The sequence below is a fragment of the Pan troglodytes genome, chromosome 12 (assembly GCF_028858775.2).
Source record: "Pan troglodytes isolate AG18354 chromosome 12, NHGRI_mPanTro3-v2.0_pri, whole genome shotgun sequence".
Lineage (NCBI taxonomy): Eukaryota > Metazoa > Chordata > Mammalia > Primates > Hominidae > Pan > Pan troglodytes.
This window is the reverse complement of record NC_072410.2, coordinates 10,945,823-10,964,519: the sequence shown is the minus strand read 5'-3', so window position 1 is coordinate 10,964,519 and position 18,697 is coordinate 10,945,823. Positions and strand designations below refer to the sequence as shown.

Genomic DNA, 18,697 nt, shown 5'->3' with positions numbered 1-18,697 from the left:
TTGTGCAATCTCGGCAGGTTATTTAGCCTCTCCGTGCCTCAGTTTTCCCATCTGTAAAACGAGGACGGCATCATCTTCTCTTTAAGTTTGTTTTGAGGATTAAATGATTTATTTCATGTAAAGCACAAGGTAAAGCTCTGGATGATCAGTTAAGGTAAAATTTGAGATAGAGTGAACAGCTGACCAATATCGAATGGTAAAATCAATCACAATTGGAAACATATCTCAGTTGAGGGAAATAAAAGACGTAGGTTTAAGAACAAAGATGGTGGTTTTTAGCATTTCAAATCACTATACACTGCTCCAAAAATATAATCTACAAATTAGGGCCATTTGACCAAGAGTCTCACTTGCTTTTCCAACCTAATGGAAATATTAAGTCCAAATGACGTCTGTTGCTTTATTGTGGTCTTTAGGGTCTTTCCATGCCAATCAGTGGACTAATGGCAGAGTATTGCCTATTCTTTACCTTTTAATAAACTTGTGGTTTCATCCTTTCTACAGAAAAGAACCTAGCAGGTGTCAGTGAAAAAGGTCAAATCAGTGTCCTTTGGGAGTTTACGGTCTCGTGGAAACAGGCAACAACGGTAAAGACAGACGCTACGGGACCACAGAGGCGGGCTCCTAACCCGCTGCTGTGCAGAGAAAGGGGCGCATCCCGGAGCCTTCTCGCCTCCACCCCGCTCCCCCGCCCAGGCTCTCGACAGCCCCGGCCCTGGCGGCCTACGCCTGAGCCCCGTGTTCAGCTTCTGCTCCCACCCGGACCCCGCACGACCTCTATAGGTCAGACGGTGGCGCCCGGCCGGCCCACGTGCTCCCCACGGGCCCTCGCGACGCGGCCCGGACGTGGCCCCGGACTGCCTCCAATCCAGAAGAAACTAAGAGGCGGAGTCCCGCTGAGCCCCTGCATTCAAAAGATGAAAAGATATGGGATCACCTTTCGTCAGAGTCCGTGGCCGTTTTGCCGAGGGCCGGGTTGGGGGGTTTTGAGAAAAGATTCTCAAAATCCATGACCCAGACAGGTCCTCCCTTTCGCGAGCCGGAAAGCTACAGACTAACAACCCGAGAGAGTGACAACCCGGACGCGACGAGACGGACCCAGAGCCGCGCCAGGGCCACAGGCTCCGCCCCGCGCAGCCTCACCTGCCCCGCGCATGCGCCGCACCGCCCTCCGCGACTCTGGGCAAGCCAGCTCTCTCCCTGCCTCCTTCGCCTCGGCTCTGCGCAGGCGCCGCCGTGGTTGCCCTTCTGTAAGCTTTTTCGTCCATTACCTCAGATAGTAGAATTTTGTTTATTTTATTTATTTACTTATTTGTTTGTTTATTTATTTATTTAAAGACAGAGTCAAGCTCTGTCGTCCAGGCTGGACTGCAGTGGCGTGATCTTGGTTCACTGCAACCTCCGCCTCCCGGGTTCAAGCAAGTCTCCTGCTTCAGCCTCCTGAGTAGCTGGGATTACAGGTGTCTGCCACCACGCCCAGCTAATTTTTGTATTTTTAGTAGAGACGGGATTTCACCATGTTGGCCAGGATGGTCTCGATCTCTTGATCTCGTGATCCGCCCGCCCCAGCCTTCCAAAGTGCTGGGATTACAGGCGTGAGCCACCGCGCCCGGCCCCAGCCCAGAATTTTTAAAATGAGTTGTTAGGATTCTGCTTTCACCTTGGTGAAAACTCTTCCATCAAAATCACAGTATTCTAAGGGATGGTAGTAACAGCTAACATTTATCTGAGCACTCCACTACTATTCCTTAGAAATAGCGTTTCACATGTTAGCTAACTTAATCCTCACAACAGCCCTGTAGAAGATGTTCTATTACCATTCACATTTTTGAAATGAATAAACAGATGTGTAGTCAGGTAATGTAACTTGTAGGGTCTCTACAATTGAATGGGAATTAAAATGAATACACAAGTAACCTCAAGACAGAAAAGTCCGTTAAAAAGTACCAAATACTAAGAGAATTCAGAAGAGGGAAAAAATTGCATCCAGTTGGGAAGGCTTCTTGAGAAGGGAGTATTTGAGCTGGGTCTTGAGATATTTCCATAGGAAAAGAGGAAGTGGGCATTCCAAGTAGAGAGAATTGTATGAAGGCAGGAAAATAGAGCATGCTGTTGCAGAACAGGAAATTGCTCAGTTTTGCTCAATGTAATGCCATTTAAGGGACCTGTAGAAAGGAAGGCTCAAACCCTAGGTTGGGCCAGTGATAGAGAACCTGACTTGCTTCTGTAAGTGAAGGGAGTGTTTGATTCTTGGCATGAATCAGGATCCCTTTACCGATTAGTGAAGGGAACTATTTGAAGCCAGACATCTTCCCCAGGGAAATTCTACTTTCCCATGTTGTTTATATTGTAGGCCATCACCTATGGAACATGAATCATTACTAAAAATTCAGAGAAAAAATTGAATTAAGGAGATAAAAACTAGAATTACCCCCTCTTTAGCAGGAAGCATTATTATAGAACCCAAATTGTTACCATACACACTTTTTTATATAAAATATCCAACATACAGCAAAAGATAACCAGACACAAATGAAAATTAGATTGGTAGGTAAAAAGCAGCTAAAACATCTGACCTGCAAAGGCATCAGACACTAGCATTTTCAGACAAAGACTATATAAAAGGCTACATATGTTTGTGTTAGATTGATGCCAAAAAAGGCCCCAAATTCTCCAACCTTTCCTGTATCCATGTCCTTTGCAATGTGACTTTGCAGCTCCTCCCATAAAGAGGTAGGATCTATTTCACCTCCTCTTTAATCTGAGTTGATTTTGCCTGATAGAATGACTTGTCTTAGCTAGTAGAATGCAGAAGTGGCCTGCCAATACCAAGCCAAGGCCCCAAGAGGCTTTGTATGTGTCTGCTGTGTCTTATATGGCTACCTTCTTCAGGACAATAAGCTCAGGCTACCCTGCTGACGATAAGGGAGAGGCATGTAGAAGATAAGGCTAATGGAGGACAGCGAAAACACCCAGTCAACAGCTAGCAAAACCCTAAAAGCAAAGCCTCCTAGGCAACATACAGCTGAGCACACACATGATGGAGTCCTGCAGAGAACCGAAGACTCTCAGATGATCCCAGTCCAAATTACTAACCCACATAATTGTGAGCTAAATAAATGGTCCTTGTTTTAAGCCACTAAGTTTTTAAGTAGTTTACTATATAGTAATATCTAACTAATAAAAAAGAAACTATAAAAAGTGTCATAGAGAAATTGGGGAGAAGTAACCAAGTAGAACTTCTAGAAATAAAAAATATAATACTGAAATTTTAAAAAATCAGTGGATGGGGCCGGGCGTGGTGGCTCACACCTGTAATCCCAGCACTTTGGGAGGCCAAGGCCAGTGGATCATGAGGTCAAGAGATAGAGACCATCCTGCCAAGATGGTGAAACCCTGTCTCTAATAAAAATACAAAAATTAGCTGGGCGGGTTGGTGCATGCCTGTAGTCCCAGCTACTTGGGAGTCTGAGGCAGGAGAATTGCTTGAACCCGGGAGGCAGAGGTTGCAGTGAGCTGAAATTGCGCCACTGCACTCCAGCCTGGGAGACAGAGTGAGACTCCATCTCAAAAAAAAAAAAAAAAAAATCAGTGGATGGTGTGGTCATATTAAAATGTGTTCAAAAATTCCTTAACACTTCTCCCTGCAAAAGTTGGAGATTTAGTCCCCTCTTCTTTAATGTGGATAGGATTTACTTATTTATTTCTAACAAATACAATGTGGCAAAAGTGATGATGCATGATTTCTGAGGTCATAAGAAGACATTGTAGTTTCTGCCTTATTCTCTTGAATCATCTGCATGAAGGGAAGTCAGTCACCATGTCATGAATCACTCAGGCAGCCTGTGGAGAGCCAGCCATGTGGGTGAGGTACCTTGGAAACAGATCTCCCAGCACTAAGCAAGCCAGAAGACATCTCGACAGCAATCCCATGAGAAACTGTGGGACAGAACCACCCAGCTAAACAGCTCGCAGATTCATGACCCACAGAGGATATAAGAAGATCAATGTTGGGCCAGGTGTGGTGGCTCACGCCTGTAATCCCAGCACTTTGGGAGTCTGAGGCAGGTGGATCACCTCAAGTCAGGAGTTTGAGACCAGCCTGGCCAACATGGTGAAACCCCGTCTCTACTAAAAATACAGAATTAGCTGGGCGTGGTGGCGCATGCCTGTAGTCCCAGTTACTTGGGAGGCTGAGGCACGAGAATCGCTTGAACCCAGGAGGCGGAGTTTGCAGTAAGCCGAGATCGCGCCATTGCACTCCAGCCTGGGCAAGAAGAGCAAAACTTCATCTCAAAAAATAATAATAATAATAAAGAAGATCAATGTTTGTTTTTTTAACCACAAAGTTTTAGGCCAATTTGCTGTCCTCTATAGCAATAGAAAAGTGAAATTCCCTATTATTATAAAGCAGATGGCCTAAACATAAAATTATCATATGACCCAGCAATTCCACTCGTAGGTATATACCCAAAGGAATTGAAAACAGGGACTGAAACATATATTTGTACATTCATGTTAATTGCAGCATTATTCACAATAGCCAAAAGGTAGAAACAAACCGAGTGTCCATCCACTGATTAATGGATAAAATGTGATATACACATAGGATATTATTTATCCATAAAAAGGAATGATGCTCTGATACATGCGGTCAGAACTGAATTTTGTATACTAGCTGAACTTTGAAAACTGTATGCTAAGTTAAATAGGCCAGGCACAAAAGGACAAATATTGTATGATTCCACTTACATGAAATATCTACAATAGGGAATTGTATAGAGACAGACAGTAGATTAGAGGTTACCAGGGACTGAGAGAGGGTGAAACAGGGAATTGTTGCTTAAAAGTGACAGAATTTCTGTTTGAGGTGATGGGAAAGTTTGGAAATACATAATGGTGATGGTTGCACAACAATGTGAATGTAACTAATGCCAATGAATTATACACTTAAAAATGGCTGGTCAGACACAGTTGCTCACTCCTGTAATCCCAGCACTTTGGGAGGCCAAGGCAGGTGGATCATCTGAGGTCAGGAGTTTGAGACCAGCCTGACCAACATGGTGAAACCTCGTCTCTACTAACAATCCAAAAATTAGCCAGGCGTGGTGGCAGGCACCTGTAATCCCAGCTACTCGGGAGGCTGAGGCAGGAGAATCGCTTAAACCCGAGAGGCAGAGGTTGTAGTGAGCCGAGATGATGCCATTGCGCTCCAGCCTGGGCAACAGAGTGAGACTCCGTCTCAAAAAAAAAAAAAAAGTTGAAATGGCAAATTTTATATTATATTTCTTTTACCAAAATAAAATAAAGCAGCTGGCATGTTAAAATGGTGAAATGGCCTGTGATAACTCAGCTCCAGTATGAGCTAGATATAATACCTTATGAGTATGTGCTATAAATCAGCAATCACCAATACATGGTGCTGTTTCTCCCATAGCCAGTATACACAGGGTCTGGGAATCAAGGCTTCCAAGTGGGAGTAGATCCTCTCTGTATTATTCCTAGTGATGCCCTAGAATAATGTTTGCTTCCTATCTCCACAACTTTGGGCTCTGCTGGTTTAGAGCAGACTTTTTCAACCGTAACATTATTGTCATTTCGGCCTGGATAATTGGGGACAGTCTTGCGCGTTGTAGGAAGCTTGGCAGCATCCCTGGCCTCTGCCGCTAGATGTCAGTAGCAGCTGTTCCCCAGTTGTGGCAACCCAAAATGTCTCCAGACATTGCCAAATGTCCTCTGGCGGGAGCAAAATCGTCCTCACTTGAGAACCACCGGTGTAGCGTTAATCCCAAAAGTAGGAATGTTTGCATCAAGGGGCGTGACAATGAGTCCATTAAACTTGAGGTTGAGACTGCCGTTTGGCCACCTTAGGCTCCTCATGCCAGTGAATTAACAGGTAAAGAAGGGGCTTACTGTATTGGCAGGGGTGATTAATCCTAACTATCAAGTTATCCTGACTACATAATGATGTTAAGGAAGAGTATGTCTAGGATGCAGCTGATTTCCTGGGCGGGAGACTAAGTAATCCTATGCTCTATGATTAAAGTTAATAGAAAACACCACCACCACAGGCAGCACTGAAAGTGCCCCAAACCCTTCAGGCATGAAGGTTTGGGTTATCCACCTGTTATCAGGAGGGCACTTGAGTGTAAGTTGTGGTGGTCCTTGGTGTTTTCAACAAAGAATTAGACAAAACGCACAAAGTAACAAAGGAATGAAACACAGGGACAAAGCAGCAAAAGCAGGAATGTATTAAAGCGAGAAAGCACTCCACAGGGTGGGAATGGGCCAGAGCAAGCAGCTCAAGGGCCCAGTTGCAAAGTTTTCTGGGTTTTAAGTACTCCTTTTGAGGTGCCTATAGATGAAGGATTTGGTCTCTGGCTAATTAAAGGCTGAGGTGAATTGGTGCCCTATGTAGATGAAGCGATGGGCCCTGCCAGGCCCTCGGCCAATCCAGGGCACTTTCCTTTTCCATCTGAGATGTGGTAGATGGGGGAGAGTTGTAGGGAGAGTAGCCTTTGATCCTTTGCTACTCTGGTGTGAGGAGATGGGAAGGGGGGGTTCCTTTTGGTTCAGCTTTAGGATATTTATAGTAATTGGCCTTAGGATCCCTTCCCCCAGACCCAGGTGTTTTCCTTTTGATCCAGCTTTGGGAAGTCAGCGTGAATTGGCCTCAGATTCCCTGCCCCCAGACCTTGGTGTTTTTCCTTGATTCAGCACGAATTGGCCTTAAGTTCCCTGCCTCCAGACCCTATTCTCCTGCCTCACACCCAGCAAGGAGTCAAGACCAGCTTGGGAGAGCAAAGAGAACATGGCAAAGAGTAGGAGCAGAAAGTAGTTGTACAAATATCAGCTGCGACTGATACAGGAGCTTAAAAGAAATTGTTTAGCCTGTTAGTGAGGGTAAGAGAGTCCTCAGTAAGGTTTCCCTTTTAATAAAAAAGCAGCTCCAAAATCATTTCTAACAAAGAGCAGCCTGAAAAATCAAGCAGCAGACATAGAAAAGCAAGCTAGAACCTTGCAGAGGTAAATGCTGGCAGCTGTGCCAGTAGAAAAGGGCTACCTAGGAGCCAGGCATATCCAACATGGAGGCTCCATCTTCCCTTTTCTTTGTCACCACATGTACAGTCAGGGAACAGGCAACATGGCACCAGCCAGGTAGCAAACCTATCTGCATAATAAAAGATTAGGGTGGGGTTGCTAGCTTCTTCAAGCACCATGTAAATGGTGCACCTGGTCCAACCAATCTTTGCACCCTATGTAAATCAGATACCAGCTCCTCAAGCTCATCTATAAAACCACCCACATCTCTCCCTGAACCTGGAAATGTTGGGGACCCCTTCCTCTGCATGAGGCAGCTTTTCTCTTTCTTTCCCCTATTAAACTTCTGCTCTTAAACTCCGTCCTTGTGTGTCCGAATCCTCGATTTCCTTGGCATGAGACAATGAACGTAAGGAATTACCCCAGACGAATGATGCTGCTTCCCAACTACATGACCAGTAGCAAAAATGATTGCAATATTTATGAATATATCATTCTTAATTTGATATAAATTTGTGGAAATATGTGTGTGGAATTACACACACATAGACACACACACACATATATTTAAAATTTTCCGTTCTACTATTCCCCTACCATCTAACACAAAATATGTTAATAGTAGTTAACTTTATATCTCTATTTAAGTTATAGGATATAAAAGGAGGCATGTGACTGAGCTAAAAGAAGAATTCAAAGAAGAATGAACATCACCCAAAAGTGAAAAAGGGACTTTTTATCCTTTCTTGGGAAAATGGGTAGCATGTTTTTGGTTGAATGGGGGATTGTTGCATCATGTTAGGCAGAGGCATGACTTTGCTATTGCTTTTATCTGAAAACTAAATATGGGTTAAAGAGATATTTATAGGTACCTAGTTAAAAAGTGTATACTTGGGCCAGGCGCAGTGGCTCATGCCTGTAATCCCAGCACTTTGGGAGGCCGAGGTGGGCGAATCACGAGGTCGGGAGATGGAGACTATCCTGGCCAACATGGTGAAACCCCATCTCTGCTGAAATACAAAAAATTAGCCAGGCTTGGTGGCAGGCTCCTGTAGTCCCAGCTACTCAAGAAGCTGAGGCAGGGGAATCGCTTAAACCCGGGAGGCAGAGGTTGCAGTGAGCCGATATCGCACTACTGCACTCCAGCCTGGTGACAGAGCAAGACTCTGTCTCAAAAAAAAAATAAGTGTATACTCGATGATTTTGTAATATGTCATCTTAGTGTATACTTGGTGATTTTGTAACATGTCATCTTAGGTAGGCTAACCCATGTTTTCCAGGATTCTTATCCTGCATATTTCTAGTTAGGGTGGACCACAAGATAGATTTTGCATAAAATTTGGGAGGTGGAAGTAAAACAACAGCCATATTGCTTTTTACATTCAGGAGGTCAGTGAAGGGGCAGAAGATGCTATTGCAACTCATGCACATTGTTGTTTACTGGTTTACCTTGTTGATATGGGACAACAACAAGACCTGATATAACTCACCCCAGATCCTCCTTCAGATGTTCTAAATTCTGAGCCAAGCATGTCTTTAGTTCCACAATAAAGGGCTCAAGAGTCTCCTGCACAACACCTACGTCATTAAAGTAGAGCAGATTAATACAGGTTCTGGGTTTATGCTCAGGGATTCTAGATTGTCTTCATTCTCCCCCACTTTACATCCAACTTCCCTTCCTGAATATGTGCCTTGCAGGTCTTAAAAGTCTTTTAGACAAGGTCTTGCTTCATCAGTGGCACAATTATAGCTCACTGCACTCCCATGGGGTCTCACTGTGTTGCCCAGACTGGTTTCAAACTCCTGGCCTCAGCAATCCTCCTACTTCACCCTCCCAAAGTACTGGGATTATAGGCATAAGCTGCTGTGCCTGGCCCCACCTTGCAGCTCTGAAGCTCCAATATCAGACAAGAGCTTTACAGACTGTTTTAAACAGCTCCCACAATTGCATAAGGTCAAATCCCTGTAAATCTAGCTAGCTATCATCTGTCATCTATCTATTTATTTATCTTCTAGTGATTCTGATTATCCAATTAGACTTTGAGTAATAAGATGGCTTTAATAGAGTAGACAGGGTTTAAAAGAAAATTAGTGAACTGGAAGATAAGTCAGAAGAAATTATCCAGAGTACATCATAGAGAGACTGCCACCCAAAAAAGGGAAGTTGCAAAAGAGATTATTATAAAAACATAAATAATAGATTTAAATGTCTAACATATAACTAATAATAAGAAGAGAAGAAAAAAAGAAAGAGGAGGAGGACATATTTGAAAAGAAAAGGCTGGCCAGGTGTGGTGGTTCATGTCTATATTCCCAGCACTTTGGGAGGCCAAGGCAGGTGGGTCTCTTGAGGTCAGGAGTTCAAGACCAGCCTGGCCAACATGGTGAAACCCTGTCTCTGCTAAAAATACGCAATAGCCAGGCATGGTGGCCCACACCTGTAATCCCAGCTACTTGGGAGGCTGAGGCAGGAGAATCACTTGAACCCAGGAGGCGGAGGTTGCAGTGAGCCAAGATTGTGCCACTGCACTCCAGCCTGGGTGACAGAGTGAGACTCTGTCTCAAAAAAAATAGAAAAGAAAAAAGAAAAGAAAAGGAAAGAAAAGAAAAGACAGACTTTTCCAGATTGTTGAGACTCAGCAATTTACAGATCAAGACATTAAACAAATACTAGGCAGGATAACTAAAAGAAATCCATACTAAGACACACCATACTGAAACTACAGAAAAGCAGAGAAAATATGTAAAATAGCCACAGAAAAGTTTTAAAAGTTTACCTTCAGAATAATGACAATTAGACTGCCAGCTGTCTTCACAGCTGCAACAAGGGAATCCAGAAGACAATAAAATTATATCTTCAAGAAATTGAAAGAAAATAAAACTTCTGAACTAGGATTCTATACCTTGAAACAATATTATTCAAAAATGGAGGTGAGCTATAAGATATATTTAGGAAAACAAAAACAGAGAGGTCACTATGAGCAAATTATTTAGGAGATTCTGAATAAATTTAGAAATTAGAAAGAATGAATTTGATAGCAGCAAATCTCAGGTGCAGGTTTGAGTTATAAGAAAAAAATGGACAATGAAGAAACTGATCATTCTAAGTAAATATTTAGTGAATAGAACAATATTACTAAGGTATTTGGTAGTTAAAGTTTATATATGATGGGATTTCTGGTTCTAGGTAACATAGTAAAAGCACATTATAGTCCCTGAATATAGGTTTACCTAGATAGGATGCATGGAATTGCTTGAAGACTCTAGAAAGTAATTAACGCAGGCAGATTGGTGAAGAAGATGACAATTCAAAGTACCACTGAAATAGCGTTAAGTTTTTAATTTTCTTTTTTCTGTGGTCCTCCTGCCACTAAGCCCAGACATAGGTACAATTGCAAATGTATGCAGAAGTGGGGGTAACTGAAGCTCAAGCTTTCTGGTTGGACAACCAAAAAATAAAGCTCCAGGGACCTGAAAAATTTCTAGGAGACCATAATGAAGAAGGGGCCTAGAAAAATGACATCATAAATTTCTGAACCCCCGGGCTTACCATATAGTTGCCCATGCATGGATCTGATCCTAATTGGCATGCCAAAGACTTTTGAGAGTTGAATAGACATAATTCATCCATGTCCTGACTGGTCCCTGGTAGTACAGATCTAAGATTCAAATAACATTGCAAAGGCATCCAGTTGAACAGGCACTGGAATCGCAGTGGGTTAGAAATCGAGGCCTGAACCTAACCGGGTCTATTACCAATAAAAACAAAAACATAAACATTCTGCATAAGATTTAACTAAGATCCAGAGGTTTTATAGCATATTATTATTCAGAATCTCCAGGATACAATTCAAACTTATTTGGCATACAAAGAACCAGGAAAATCTCAAATTGCCTGGGAAAAGACAATCAACAAATGCCAAAGCTGTGATGACTTATATATTGGAATTATCTGACAGACTTTGAAACAGCTTTTTATAAAAACGCTACACTAAATGCCCTTGAAACAAATGGAAAAAGTAGAGCATCTCAGTAAAAAAAGAGAAGACATAAAGAAGAACCAAATGGAATTTTGAGAACTGAAAAATATAAAAACTAAAATTAAAAACTCAATGAATATTCAAAGACACAATAAGTAAATCAAATATGGAATATCCCAAAATGTTAAAGCAGAAAAGAAAAAAATAGAAGAGCAACAAGAGAATGAATAGAAAAAATGTTAAAGATAGACTTAAAATCAAACATATTAATAGGTACATTGGATGCAAGTGGGATAAATTTACCAAATAAAACAAAGAGATTGTCAGAATGGATAAATATGATCCAGCTGTGTATTCTCCACAAGAAACTCATTTTATTTTATTTTATTTTATTATTTATTTTTTTGAGATGGAGTTTCGCTCCTGTCACCCAGGCTGGAGTGCAGTGGCACAATTGCAGCTCACTGCAACCTCCACCTCTCAACTTCAAGGGATTCTCCTGCTTCAGCCTCCTGAGTAGCTGGGATTACAGGCGCACTCCGCCATGCCTGGCTAATTTTGGTATTTTTAGTAGAGATGAGGTTTCACAATATTAGCCACGCTGGTCTCGAACTCCTGAGCTCAAGTGATCCTCCCACCTCAGCTTCCCAAAGTGCTGGGATTGCAGGTGTGAGCCACCACCCCTGGCAAGAAACTCACTTTAAACATGATATGGATAGGTTAAAAGTAAAGGTTGGTAAAATACATACTAAGAAACACTAAACCAAAGAAAGCCAAAGTGACTGTATTAACATCAAACAAAGTGGACCTTAGAGTAAAAAATTAGCAGAGATAAATATAGATGTTGTGTAATTACAAAAAGGCAAATTCACCATAAAGTCATAATAGTCCTAAATAGGTATGCACAAATATACAAAGCACATGGAAAATTCACCAAGATAAACCATAAACTGGGTTATAAAATAAACTTTAACAAATGTAATAGTACTGAAATAATAGAGAGATATTTGCTAACCATAATGGAATTGAATAAGAAATCAATAATAAATAATAACAACAACAACAACGAAACCTCCAAATACTTGGAAATTAAACAACATACCTCTAAAAATTCCATAGGTCAAAGGAGGATTCACGAAGTAAATTAGAAAATATCTTGAACAGAAGCTGGGTCCAGTGGCTCACACCTGCAATCCCAGCACTTTGGGAGGCTGAGGCGGGTGGATCACTTGAGGTCAGGAGTTCGAGACCAGCTTGGCCAGTATGGTGAAACCCCGTCTTTACCAAAAATTAGCTGGGTGTGGTGGCACGCACCTGTAATCCTAGCTACTCGGGAGGCTGAGGAAGGAGAATTGCTTGAACCAGAGAGGAAGAGGTTGCAGTGAGCCGAGATTGCGCCACTGCACTCCAGCCTGGGTGAAAGAGCAAGACTCCGTCTCAGAAAAAAAAAAAAAAAGAAAGAAAGAAAATATTTTGAGCTGAATGAATGTGAAAATGCAACATAGCAAAATTGTGAGATACGGCCAAAGCAGTGTTTATAGGAATTTTAGAGCTCTAAATACTTAAAGATCTCAAATAAATAAACTTCTACCTTCAGAAATTAGAAAAAACAAGCATAAAGAATGATATATTAAAGATAAAGGCAGAAATCAACGACAGATAAGAGCAGAAAAACAATAAAGTTAAACCAAAATCTAATTATTTGAAAAGATAATTGATAATCTCTAGCAAAACTGAAAAGAAAAAGGAGAAAAGATACAAATTACCAATCAGACATGAAAGAGGATATTTCAGTACAGACTCCACCGATAATTAAAAAAAAAAAAAAGTAAGTCAATTTTATGAAACCCTCTTAGATTAAAAGCCAAATCCTCACAAACCACAAACCATGTAAACCTATCTAAGATAAAGTACACAATCTAACAGAACAATAACTATTGAAGAAATTAAATTCATAGCTTAAAACCTTCTAAAATAAGAAATCTCAAGCCCCAGATGGTTTTTCTGGAGAATTCTACCAAACATTTAAGGAAGAAATACCAGTTTTATACGATCTCATGCAGAAAATAGAAAAAAAAGGAACACTTCCCAAATTATTTTATTAGGCATGCATTAATCCAATTCCAAAAACAGTCAAAAACAAAGAAAGAAAACTGCAGACCAATGTCCCTCCTGAACATAGATTTTAAAATCCTTAACTAAATGTTAAAAATCAAATCCAACAATATAAAAAGAATAATATGCAACAACTAAGTGGAGTTCATATCAGAAATATAAGGTGGTTTGTTATTTGCAAATCATTCAGTGCAATCCAACATGTTATGAGTCAAAACAAGAAAAACTATATGATCTTATCAACTGATGCAGAAAATTATTTGACAATATCCAACATCAATTCAGCAAATTAGGCATAGATAGATTTCCTTAACAGAAAGATTTCCTTAATAGACAAACCTTAATAAATGTCATAGAATTGAAATAATATAAAGTATGTTCTCTAACTATGGTGGAATTAAAAAAGAAATCAATAATAAATAACAAAAAACCTCAAAAACCAAAAAATAGATAGATATCCTCCATCTGATAAGGGCATGTCAAAAACTATGGCTACTAGCATACTTCATATGATTGAATGCTTTCCCTCTAAGATTTTGAAAAAGCAAGAGATATAAAAACTGAAAAAATGGCAATTTTTAACATAAAAAATAAATGAAGAAAGTCATTTTTCTGAGTGAAAAAAGCCTTACACAAAACAGCATTTATTCTATTTATAAATCACACCATGTTTTAAATCAGGCAAAACTAATTTACAGTGAAAAAAGTCAGAGGAATGGTTGCCTCTGGATGCAGATGAGGATTGAATGGGCAGGGGCGGAGGGAAATTTCTAGGGTATGGTCATGTTTTATGTTTTCATAAGGATTTGGGTGACACAGGTGTATGTATTTCCTGCATTTTTCAGAACTCATCAAATTGTTTTCTCAAGATTCTGCACCTCACTGTATGTAAAATTTACCTTAAAATGGTACTGCAAAAATATTACATTCTAATTAATGATTTGTATGCTGAAGTGTTTAGAAGGTGCTATAGACTGAATGTTTGTGTTCCTCCCAAATTTATGTTGAAAATTTGAAATTTTGAAATTCAGTATGTTGAAACGTAATCCCCAATGTGATGGTATTTGAAGATGAGGCCTCTGGGTGGTGATTAGGTCATGAGGTTGGAGCCCTCTTGAATGAGATTAGTGCTCTTATAAAAGAGAACCCAGAGGGCTCCCTTGTCGATTCCACCACGTGAAGACACAATGAGAAGACAGCCATCTGTGAATCAGGAAGCTGGCCAAATCTTCTGGCACCTTGATCTTGGACTTTCTGACCTCAAGAACTGTGAGAAATAAATTTCTGTTGTTTATAAACCACCAGTCTATGATAATTTGTTATGGTGGCCCAAACAGACTAAAACCAGTGAAGTCTGCAACTTACTTTGAAATGTGTCTAAAGACAAAATCAACTGATGGATGGATAAAGGAAAGAATAGATAGCTAATAGTGTAATAAATATGGTAAAATGTTAACAAAGTAACAAGTAACAGAGAAAATTGGGAGAAACCTCTGGAGATTCCATGGCAATGGTGGAGTTTGTGGGACTAGGTGCTGTTTTAAACTGACGTCTGTGGGTTGGTGTCTTAGTATGTTTTGTGCTGCTGTAACAGAATACCTGAGACTAGTTGACTTAGAAACAACAAAAATGTATTCCTCACAGTTCTAGAGGCTGGGAAGTCCAAGATCAAGGCACTGCCATGTGGCCTGGTGAGGGCCTTCCTGTTGTGTCCCCACTGGTGGAAGATGGAAGGGCAAGAAAGGGAAGAGCACCATGTCTTCACATGGTAGAACAGCAGAAGAGGGAGAAACAACTCCTGCAATCCGTTTTTATGGCAGCATGAATCCATTCATGAGGGCAAACCCCTCATGACCTCTGCACCTCCCATTAGGCCCCACTTCCCAATACTGTTGCATTGAGGATTAAGTCCCCAACACATGAATTTTGGGGGACACACTCAAACCATAACAGTTGGTGTCTTGGGCCTGGGGCAGGAAGCAGCTTGGGAAAGTTGTGAGAGGATAAATTAGAAAAGAAACAGTTCCAATTGTGCCCTTGTTTCCCTCACCACTGCCTTGGACAGACAGTGACCCACATTTTATATTGGTGTCCTCCAGGCTAAAATCAGGGTAGTACAGAGCCTTGAGCTTGTGAAATGCTGGAAAAACAATGAAAAAAAAAAAAAAAGACTCATCAGACAGAAACTAAGAGAAAGGTTTTATAGCTATATGAATATTTAAAAAAAGATTTAAAAGACTTTAGGAAAAACAGCATCACTAGAAATGGAGAAAGTTACTAAATAACTTACTAGGAAGGGAAAACAACTTTAGACACTTTTGTACGATATCCTTGTAATAAATGAAGAATATGTGATATAACTATAAAAGAAGTGGAGAAATACATCATTGTGAGGGATTTAAATTACTTTACTTGATTGTTTTATCAAACAGATGAAGAAAAATCAGCAAGGATATAGAAAATAAGAACTTTACAATGAATAATCTTGACCCACTGGACATATATAGAGTTCTGCATTTAACAATGAGAGAATTTACATTTTTAAAGCACAAATGGAACATTTACAAAAATGAATCTTATACACAAACCCTCAAAATTGTAAAGAATAGGTGTTATACAGACCGTAATTTATGACCTCATGGCAGTTAAGCTAGAAGTTAAAAACACTGCTAAGTAACTCATGGGTTAAAGAGTAAATTATAATAAAAATTATAAAATAACTGAATGAAAATAAAAATACCACATGTTAAAACTTATAGGATTCAGCAAAAGCAGTTCTTCAAGAGAAATTTATAGACATAAATACTTATAATAGAAAAGATACATCAAAATTAATGAATGAAGAAGTTAAAAATAAAATAATAACCAAAAAAGAAAGCAGGAATAAAGATATAATATGATTGAGTGAAAATTGATGAAACAGAGACAATAAAAATAAGAGTAAAAAATTATGACCTATGGTAAAAAGTGAATTCTTAAGGAAAAAAATCAATGAATCACTTATATGAGAATTTTTTTCAACCAAACTTGGGAGTATCGGAGGGGTGCAGAAACCGGCGTATACAAAGGACCCACTTTTCATATAATAGAGTTGCCAAGGCCGAGTATGCGTGGATTTTGGTATATGCAGGGGTCTTGGTAACAATCCCCTATGTATGCTGAGGGATGACTGTCTATAAAATCCCCAGATATCATCCTAAATGGGAAAACTTTATAGTTATCTCCTTGAACATTGGGAAACAAGACCAGTATATCCAATATAACCACTTCTATTTAACACAGGATTGAATGTCCTAGTGCTGGAGATCCTAGATAGGGCAGAAAAAGAAACTGGGGTCTAAGGATTGGAAAGGAAGAAATAAAACACTAGGTATGTTGTAACTTGTTATGCAGCAACAGAAAACTAATACAAATACCAAATGCTTAGGAATAAATCTATAAAAGATGCAAGATATTTATATAAATGAAAGACATATAGGAAAAATTTCAACATTGTATTAAGAGATATGAGTCCTAAATAAATGGAGAGATATTACATATTCATAAAATGAAAGACACAACTAAGCAATTGTCAGTTCTTTCAAAATTGGTCTATCAATTCAAGGCAATGCTAATAAAAATCTCAAGTTTTCTTTATGGAACTTGATAACTCTAAAAGTTGTATCAAATTATAAATTCTAAATGACTACTTCTAAACTCTATATTAAAACTTAAGGCCGTGTGTGGTGGCTCAATCCTGTATTGCTAGTACTTTGGAAGGCTGAGGCTGGAGGATTGCTTGAGGCCAGGAGTTCAAGACCAGCCTGGGCAACACAGCGAGCCCCTGTCTCTACAAAAATAAAGACATAGGAAAAAATTACAAAATTGTATTAAGAGAAATGAGTCCTAAATAACACAGCGAGACCCTGTCTTTACAAAAATACAAATAAATTAGCCAGCCTGGGCACATAGTAAGACCTCGCCTCTACAAAAAATAAGCCAGATGTGATAGAGTGTACCAGTGGTCCCAGCTACTTGGGGCAGTTGGGGGGTGTGGACAGCGGGTGATGGCGGTGGCTGAGATGGAAGGCTGCAGTTCTAGTTCTTGTATTATCTAGTGTGGTATCTGTGATACATACACTCCTCCTCATCTGAGGCAATTAAAGACAAGGTGTCACAGATCACTAAGCACTATAATTGTGCCACTGCACTCCAGCACATCTGGATGTACTGAGGTCATAACAAGGCTTGATGAGGCACATCTCACACGTGCACATGAAAATCTAATCATCATGCTTATGAGCTGCAAAAGAATTGGAGGCAACATTTTAAAAGTACTTTTTCAGGCCGGGTGCTGTGGTTCACACTTGTAATCCCAGCACTTTGGAAGGCCCAAGCGGGCGGATCATCTGAGGTCATGAGTTAGAGACCAGCCTGGCCAACATGGTGAAACCCCGTCTCTACAAAATACAAAAATTAGCTGGGTGTGGTGGTGCACACCTGTAGGCCCAGCTACTCGGGAGGCTGAGACAGGAGAATCACTTGAGCTCAGGAGGTGGAGGTTGCAGCGAGCCGAGATCATGCCACTGCACTCCACCTGGGTAAGAGAGTGAGACTCTGTTTTAAAATAAAATAAAAGTACTTTTTCAAAGACATGGCTACTGTTCAGATGCTTGTATTTTTAGGGTGTGTGTGTGTGTGTTAAAAACTTTCCAGTGACTAACACAAGTATTCATTTGTAAACTCAATGTGTACTGTACAGGGAATTATTCCTGCCAATTTAATTCTAACTCTAAGCCCCTATTCTGGTAGGTAGACAGAAAACAGTTGTAACTGGGGCTCCCTCCCCCTGCCTAGGGCCACATATCCATTTAGGGTTTGTATAAGCTACCAGGAAGGATGGGGAAAAGGCCCCCTAATCTTCCAGCTAGGATGATCACCTAGGAGACCGTTTTTGTCCCAAGTCTGACCAGTCTCCGAATGTCTAGTGGTTCAATATTGGGAGCCTTGGTATACCAGGGCTTATTCTTACCATCTGGGACAAAACACGGGCAATAAAAGGAATTTTTCTTAATACTAAATGTAAAGGAATTCAAAGTAAAGTAATTGGCTTTTTAAAGTATATCCTTGGCCAGGCGCGGTGGCTCATGCCTGTAATCCCAGCACTTTGGAAGGCCGAGGCGGATGAATCACTCAAGGTCAGGAGATAGAGACCAGCCTGACCAACATGGCAGAAACCACCGTCTCTATGAAAAATACGAAAATTAGCGGGCATGATGGTGCGTGCCTGTAATGCTAGCTACTACTCGAGAGGCTAAGGCATGAGAATTGCTTGAACCCAGAAGGCGGAGGTTGCAGTGAGCCGAGATCGTGCCACTGCACTCCAGCCGGTGAAGTGAAACTCTGTCTCAAAAAAAAAACAAAAAACAAAAACAAAAACCAACGAAACAAAAATAATGATATCCTTCCTACTTTCTTGATGTTAAAATGTCTTTTATGAAATAACCGTAAGATGTTTAATATGTTTAATTTATTTAGCAAAATAAAGTGTTGGTACCTTTATGTCCGTTACAATTTTTGTG

The 18,697-nt window shown here is 40.4% G+C and overlaps 1 protein-coding gene and 1 pseudogene across 1 annotated transcript in view; both read right to left on the bottom strand.

The window, feature by feature from the left end:
• ZC3H8 (zinc finger CCCH-type containing 8) overlaps positions 1-1,166 on the bottom strand; it is a 45,309-nt gene extending 44,143 nt beyond the window's left edge. The window contains exon 1 of the mRNA XM_063788918.1: positions 938-1,166. Coding sequence (XP_063644988.1) covers positions 938-1,011 — 74 coding nt within the window. The 5' untranslated portion in view covers positions 1,012-1,166. The remainder of the gene's footprint in view (positions 1-937) is intronic.
• A 16,167-nt stretch (positions 1,167-17,333) lies between these two features.
• LOC112208292 (small nucleolar RNA U13) lies at positions 17,334-17,430 on the bottom strand (annotated as a pseudogene).
• Positions 17,431-18,697: the final 1,267 nt, after the last annotated feature.